Raw genomic sequence first — 8,259 nt, 5'->3', positions numbered from 1 at the left:
GCGGTAAAAATTAACATGGATTGACACGGAAATTTAGTAATTACACCATAAATGCATATAATTAAAGTCTACTGTTTCACAGTCAACAGTCAACACATGGCTTTTTGGCAAGATTTAAAACAAGGAAAAGTGCACTTTTAGATAAACAAGACAATAACAGATGGCACTCGTGGTTGTAGTTAAATAAAGTTATATTTATTTCTTTACAAATCCTTGTTTTGTACTTCTAATTAGTGACTGTTGTTTTGTTTTGATCTCTCCGCTGCATTTCCGCATGCGTCACTTCTGAGCGGCGCATGCGCAGCGCAGCGCTGACCTCATACGTCATCCGCCCAGAACTGCTTCCAGTGTACAACAGTGAGCGCAAGCTACATTAAAGTGATTATTACGGTTTTGTTTATGGGGAAACAGGTTGAGGGAGGTTTCCTCATTTATTTACTCTACTAATCTCTCTACATCTTGCATTCATTTTGGTCACATTCATCTCTTTCGCTGTTTTTCAGAGTCATCATCGACTGAGTTCATGCAGGAGAAATCCTTCTTCTGTCGAATCAGGTCAGACAGACTTGAATCAAGCACTATTATACAAATTTATAGGGATGCACCGAAATGAAAATTCTTGGGCGAAGCCAAAACCTAACAAAAATGAAACAGTGGGCTGAAGGCCGAATACCGAACACGGTTTTTCAAGTTTTTTTCCACCATGTATTTTGACCATTTTTTTCACCAATGCACAAGTTAAATAGGCAAAATGTGCTTTTTACTGTTTTGTCTTGTTTTTAAAAATAAAATAAAAAAATCAATTACAAAACAACAATTTAAAAAATATTTAACACTAAACATTTTTTAACATTCTAGCAGACATTATACCAACAAAGCACAATTTAACTTAAAATTAATAAGTTACTAAAATAATATTTTTTTGGCGATCAGACCCCCTTCTTGAATCAGGCATGCTGTTGAGCAGAAGAGACTTCTTTTAAAACATTAGAAAATATTACAGATCCCAATTTGAACACTATGTGTGTATGTTATAATAAATGTATTAACAGAGCTGTTGTAATTATTATCATTATTATTGTCTTACTTTTTATCTTATTTTACATAAGAGTGAAATTACAATACTAAAAATGTATGAATGTTGGAGTTCTTGCTTTTTGTCAACTTTTATTTTGGCGAAAACGCGCAGGAAGACCTCAATGCTTCTTTTTGTTGACAGCAGATTTGTGTGTATTAGAAAACATAACGTTCTGCAGTTTATTTACTAATTGTTTAAGGCCATTTCGCGATTTCAATCATCATACAGTAAACCAGCAACAATCACCCCTTCCTCTTATCGAAGACATGCGAAGCAGTACTAAACAGTCTCTCGCTGTCGGTTGTAATGATTTTTGCATCTTTCTCAGTGCTTCCACACTGCTGACATGTTTGTTACATTATAAAGAGTGCGCGAGTGCACTCACTTTACGCTGGTTGCTATTTGATAGCGTAACGTCATTGTTCGGTACAATTTATTTGGTCATTTCGCTTATTAATAATTTCGGTTGCCGAACATTCGGTGCATCCCTACAAATTTATGTTACTATTACACAAATGTATGTTAACTGTTCATAACTGTAAGTGCAATAGTATCATTTCACACTGCCATTTATTTTGTTGCTATCTTACATGCATAGGCATAGTGTGGTAGGTTTGAAATAGTCACTGGCTGTTGACTGTCTGATGCATATTGTACACTCTAGTTGGACAATAACATTTCAGTATGATTGACTGGCTAGTATGTTACTTCTGTCTTGACTTTCAAATCTTTTAAAGATTTTTTTGGTTTTCTTTTAAGTACTTAATAACTAGTCAACTGGATATCTGGAGCCCCTAAATGTCATGTGAAAAAACTGTTGTTGTTTACATGTCAATCAAATGATTCATATTTAATTGGGCTAAGTTCATTAGCAGTTCAAGTCGTTACCCAGATAGCAACATATTGTCGGCCCCGATCCGGCCACAAATGTATGTTAACTGTTCATAACTGTAAGTGCAATAGTATCATTTCACACTGCCATTTATTTTGTTGCTATCTTACATGCATAGGCATAGTGTGGTAGGTTTGAAATAGTCACTGGCTGTTGACTGTCTGATGCATATTGTACACTCTAGTTGGACAATAACATTTCAGTATGATTGACTGGCTAGTATGTTACTTCTGTCTTGACTTTCAAATCTTTTAAAGATTTTTTTGGTTTTCTTTTAAGTACTTAATAACTAGTCAACTGGATATCTGGAGCCCCTAAATGTCATGTGAAAAAACTGTTGTTGTTTACATGTCAATCAAATGATTCATATTTAATTGGGCTAAGTTCATTAGCAGTTCAAGTCGTTACCCAGATAGCAACATATTGTCGGCCCCGATCCGGCCCACATCTGGCACATGTGGAATGATGATCTGGCCCACATGCAGCGTAGAATGATGGCACTTGATGGCACAAATGAACTGCTCCTATTTGCCAGATCTGGGCCATAGCAATGCCACATGTCAGCCAAGAGCAAATAAATGAACCACACTGGACCTTATCTGAGCCCCAAAATCTTCATATATTATTTATAGAGTCCTCTCAGCTTGACAACAAGCAAAATCACTGAGGGAAAGAAGAGAACAAAAAAAAAAAAAGAGACGGACAGAAACACAACAACAACAACTGACTGAAGCCACAGCCTCAGATGAAATCAACTGAAGATAATAGACATTAAATCTCTGAAGATCTCGGCAGAGGAGGATTAAACAACTCCACAAACAGCATTACCAGCTTCACTTATTACTAATCAGATTGACTTTATTTCTGTTAGAGGTCTACAGAAGTTCTTGTTGAGAATTAACAGGGGTTTAAATCTAATGTTTGTTTCATTTCATTTCAAGTCACCATAATAGTGATTGGAGTTTCCATTAGTTGGGCTCTTAACTCTTATTATTAATCATTTGTCTTTTTTCGCTGCTGTGACAGTGTGTTTGACACATTTGCAGTACATGATAGTTTGCTATTGATGGTTTCACAATTAATGTGTAATGGTCTGATTCACTGAAATCAATTTGAGTCTTGAAGTTGTGTAATTTAATGATTTTACATTACAAACCCTGTGTTACTGCAATGTGAGTTGCAACATCAGTTTGAAGATATAATAAAAGGTAAACAGCACTGACACAAACAGATATCCGCAATCAGCATATGAATCTCAACAATGGTGACAAAATATTCAGCTAATCGGATCAATTCTGGACATCACAAAAAGCTACTAAAAGACACAGCAAAAACAATACAAAATAAATGCATGAGCCAAAGTTAGAATTAAAGAAAATAATAGGACAATTCAGCTGCATAATTTATTCATGCTGTGATGCATGCTGGGAGTTTTGTAATATGGTACCCATCATGCATGGCAACATTACAATTTTTATTGTCACCATTGTTGAGGTTCATGTGTTGATTTATGATGACTTTGTGCGTTATTGGAGTCTAATTTTTGTGCTTTTTAAAAAAAAAAATCTTTTAACTGGTTCTGCAATACTGTTGATCTTAGGCCATGTCCACACGTACATGGGTATTTTTATAAATTTAGTTTTTCCTTCTTCCGTTTAAAAAAAAATCTCCGTCCACATGAAAACGCAAACGCATGCTATGAAGCACTGTCAAGAGCATGCCAAACCAACAGGTGGCAATATAATCTCAACCGTAAAGCCATGTTGGCCAATCAGAAGCCTGAAAAAGTCTCCAGTAGGCGGAGATAACAGCACAGGCTCAGATGTCACAAGCCAAAAACTCCGGTTTCGCTGTCTACACGAGAACACTGCAACCGGAGTTTTTGAACATCTTCACCCTGGCAGGCGTTTTCAAAAATGTTCGGTTTCTGTGAACTGGTGCTGCATTTGCGTGTGGACGAACGGCCTAACCGCGTAGAAAAAGCTGCGGTTTTAAAAAGAACCACGTTTGTGTGGACCGGGTCTCACACTGCAGTTTTATACAGCAAATGCATTATTGGTACAACACAATCATTTGTCAAATGACATTAGTGAATCAGGCTATTTCATTATGATGATGAATCATCAACAACTGACTATCATCACCTAATCTCATTTTGTCTTTATTTGCTACTACAAATGTGTTTGATAAACACACCGTCACAACAGCCAGCGAAAACAAACTAACTGTTATAAGAGTTAAAAAGCCCAACTAATGGAAATACTAATCACCAATATGGTGACTTCAAATGAAACAAACGTTAGATTTCAACCCCTGTTAATTCTCAATAAGAACTTCTGTAGACCTCTAACAGAAATAAAGTAATTCTGATTAGTAATAAGTGAAGCTGGTAATGCTGTTTGTGGATTTGTTTAATCCTCCTCTGCTGAGCTCTTCAGAGATTTAATGTCTTTTATCTTCAGCTGAATTCATCTAAGACTGTGGCTTAAGTCAGTTGTAGTTCTTGAGTTTCTGTTTGTCTCTTTTTTTTTTTCTGTTCTCTTCTTTCCTTCAGTGATTTTGCTTGTTAACAAGCTTAGACAAGCTGAGAGGACTCTATAAATAATATATGAAGATTTTGTGGCTCAGATAAGGTCCAGTGTTGTTTATTTCTTTGCTCTTGGCTGACATGTGGCATTGCTATGGCCTGCTTTTGGCCCAGATCTGGCAAACAGGAGCGGTCCGCCCAAGTGCCATCATTCTACGCTACATGTGGGCCAGATCATCATCCCACATGTGCCAGATGTGGGCCGGATCTGGGCCGACAATATCTTGCTATCTGGCTATGCTGTTAGTCAAACTGGTGATGCAATACTAGGTTTGAAATTATCTTTAAAATGTGCTTTTTTGTTTGTTTGTTTGTGTAGTGGTGGTAAAGAGAAGGAAGGAGATCTGCAGTACTATCCATTCAGGATGGCCCCATATTTAATGAAGGTTCAAGATTCAGAGCTCTCTGAGGAACATTTCTGCTGCCTCATTTTAGCTGAGAGAGTTCACTCTGGATATGAAGGTAATCACACAGATGCTATTGCCCTCAAGTGTTTAGCTTTTAAGCTATTATGATAACTAATTAGGTTGTCTTTTGATTTTTTTTTTTTCGAATTTGCAGCGCCAAGAATTCCACCTGATAAGAGAATCTTCACCACAACACACACGCCAAACTGTGTGTTTCAAGATATTGATGAAAGGTTTGTGTCTGTGAGCAGTGTTAACTATGACTGAAGAAAATACCAGACTGTGGTTAGTTGTCGTCACCTGCAAATACTGTATTATGCATCATCCTCTACAGGATTGATTAAACACTGTTTGGTTACATCAATAAGGCAGTAATTATTTTAAGCTTCTTGTCCTCATTTGTAAGTTGCTTTGGATAAGTGTCTGCTGCTAAATGTTTAAATGGAAATGGAAATTTGCCGTTACATATTTTAATTTGGCTAAAAAATACTCTGGTCTGTGGTTGACAACTTTGTTGATGACTTTGCAAGATGGTGTGAGGATGCATTTTAAAGACTAAAAATACTTTTTTTTTTTTTTTCTCCAAATACTGAACATCTAACCGGACATTAAAGTGTGCACTATTTGAGCAAATTTAAGAGTCATTTAATGTGGATAAAGCACTAAAGTTTGTTTATGTTTTACAAGTCTTATATTGAATCAATTGAGTCTTTTTCCTTGCTGTATTGGTATCCTACCATAAATGTCAAGGATAAGAACTCTTGAAAGTTTTGAAAATGAGGGTAGTAAAATAAATGTCATCATTTTTAGATAAAAGCGTCTGCTAAATGACTAAATGTAAATGAGAAGGAACGGATAAGCTTGGCCAAGATAAACCAAAGGCAGGTGTTGTGAAAAGCCCTAAGTATAATGTCAGATAATAGCTACCTAGTGCACCAGGAGTTTCAAACCTTTCCCTCTGGCATTCAGTTTGGAATATATCTGTTATTAGAACAAATCTACTTAGACAATCTTTTATCCCCTCAGCTTTGTCTAAACGCTGCAACCAAATTTATTTTGGGAAGTAAAGACAAACTGAAACTGAATAATATAATCTAAAAGCATATTAATACTTGCATACTTTGCAGGGCAGTGCCTCTGTTAGGATTTCTGCCTCAGGACTTGATTGGGACACCTCTTCTGTTACACCTGCATCCCAGTGACAGACCTGTAATGCTGGATGTGCACCGGAAAAGTAAGGATACAAATTCATACACAAACACAATTCATGAGAAGTGTTTATTTTGTTAAAATGTTCTAATCCTGGTGTTCCATCAGGGGGTGCCTGACACTCAGACGAATCCTCCTTTTTACACAATTTTTGTCATGTCGTGTAGCACAAATTCAATATAAAGTAAATTTCAAGAATAGGTAAAGTTGAGTATCATTATCTACTACTAATAAAGACAAACTAAAACTGAAACCTATAACTCGCATTATGCTACCCTCAGCCAATCACATCCAGTATTGTCCTTGCTTTCCTAAATGTCTCCCTCTCTGCTACAGTTCTGCAGTATGTTGGGCAGCCATTTGATCACTCCTCGATCCGATTCTGTGTGAGAAATGGAGAATATGTTACTCTAGACACAAGCTGGTGTAGCTTTGTAAACCCATGGAGCCGCAAGGTGTCCTTTGTTATTGGACGACACAAAGTTCGCATGTGAGTTTTCACCTTCTGTATATATTCCTAACGGTTTTTGATTTAATTTAGATAAAGGTAGATATAATACACATTTTTCTTTTGTGATAAACCTTTTTGATGTATGGTTTCTGTGTCTACGTGCAGGGGTCCAATGAATGAGGATGTGTTTTCAGCTCCGGCTTTTACAGAGGAAAAGATCATGGATTCAGATATACAGGAAATTACTGAACAGGTTCACAGACTGCTTCTACAGGTGAAATCTCCGTATTTTGCAGACACAAAAACACATGCAGACTGGAGGATGTAAAAGTAGTGCATTTTTTAGCAGTGTAAATTTGATCAGGTTTAAAGTTCCACAGATGGCCTCACATTCTCCACAAACACTCTGTAGCATAATGTGGAATTTGTAGTTGATGTGTCTGACTGTTGCCATAGCTAGTTGCTAGTTTCAGTTTAAAGTCTTTTTCAACAATGGAATAGATTGTGTAAGTTTCTGTCTTGTAGCCAGTCCACAGTATGGGGTCCAGTGGTTATGGCAGTCATGGCAGCAATGGTTCTCATGAGCACCTGCTGAGCATAGCGTCCTCTAGTGACAGTAATGGAAATGCAAACACAGCAAACAGTGGGAGCAGGATCAACGGAAATACCAGAAAGGAAGAGAGCGAAAGCAAACCGGTAATTATCCTTCTCAGCATGCACATACACATTCCAGAACTTGCACTCAATAACAGTATTTCCAAAATATATATGTTTTTTGTATATAGTTGTATATATTTTATATAGTTTTTTTTTTTATGTAAGAACCTTTCTGCTTTATGCTAATTTTTCATTTAGCATGTTTATTACAGTAGGGTGTTATTAGGTACTTGAAAGTGCTAAAACCCTTCAACAAAGACAAAATTATTAATATATAACTGATTATTTTCTCTCTCCCGAATGCTGTTTTCCTGTGCACTGATGTTTAACATATTTTTTTGTTTAGTACAACAGTACTCAAACCACACCACATCATCTAAAAACTTGTTTTTCAGAGGTCATTTCAGGAGATTTGTAAAGGGGTTCACATGATGAAAGCTCAGGAACAGCAAGGCTCCTCTTCAAAAGCAGAACAGAAAAACAGTGAGTATATAAAAGTGGTGACCCATACTCGGAATTAGTGCTCCGCATTTATCCCATCCAAAGTGCACACACACAGCAGTGAACACACACACACACCGTGAACAAACACCCGGAGCAGTGGGCAGCCATTTTTTTTGCTGTGGCGCCCGGAGGGCAGTTGGGGGTTCGGTGCCTTGCTCAAGGGCACCTCAGTCGTGGTATTGAAGGTGGAAGAGAGCGCTGTACATTCACTCCCCCCACCTACAATCCCTGCCGGTACAAGACTCGAACCCGCAACCTTGGGTTACGAGTCCGACTCTCTAACCATTATCGATATATCGATATTTTCTTTATAAGCGATTCGATATGAGGCAATACCACTTGTATATCGATATACAGTAGTTTGATACGAGCACATCTGAAAATATAGCGGAGGACACAGACTGAGCTGCTGCGGTGAAAGTGCATAATCCAATTTGTTCTAAACATGTGACAAGCTTCATATTAAGGCCTTTA

The 8,259-nt window shown here is 37.3% G+C and overlaps 1 protein-coding gene across 1 annotated transcript in view; it reads left to right on the top strand.

Moving 5' to 3' along the window:
- The window catches only part of LOC107726111 (period circadian protein homolog 2-like), a 42,346-nt gene that overhangs the window by 12,126 nt on the left and 21,961 nt on the right, over positions 1 to 8,259 (top strand). Inside the window, exons 7-14 of the mRNA XM_016535615.1 lie at positions 504 to 555; positions 4,877 to 5,019; positions 5,119 to 5,197; positions 6,092 to 6,198; positions 6,510 to 6,663; positions 6,790 to 6,898; positions 7,150 to 7,320; positions 7,677 to 7,768. Coding sequence (XP_016391101.1) covers positions 504 to 555; positions 4,877 to 5,019; positions 5,119 to 5,197; positions 6,092 to 6,198; positions 6,510 to 6,663; positions 6,790 to 6,898; positions 7,150 to 7,320; positions 7,677 to 7,768 — 907 coding nt within the window. The remainder of the gene's footprint in view (positions 1 to 503; positions 556 to 4,876; positions 5,020 to 5,118; positions 5,198 to 6,091; positions 6,199 to 6,509; positions 6,664 to 6,789; positions 6,899 to 7,149; positions 7,321 to 7,676; positions 7,769 to 8,259) is intronic.

The sequence above is a fragment of the Sinocyclocheilus rhinocerous genome, unplaced genomic scaffold (assembly GCF_001515625.1).
Source record: "Sinocyclocheilus rhinocerous isolate Xijiao unplaced genomic scaffold, SAMN03320098_v1.1 scaffold1899, whole genome shotgun sequence".
Taxonomy (NCBI): Eukaryota; Metazoa; Chordata; class Actinopteri; order Cypriniformes; family Cyprinidae; genus Sinocyclocheilus; species Sinocyclocheilus rhinocerous.
The sequence above is the reverse complement of the archived record's forward strand: the minus strand, read 5'-3'. Positions and strand labels throughout refer to the sequence as shown.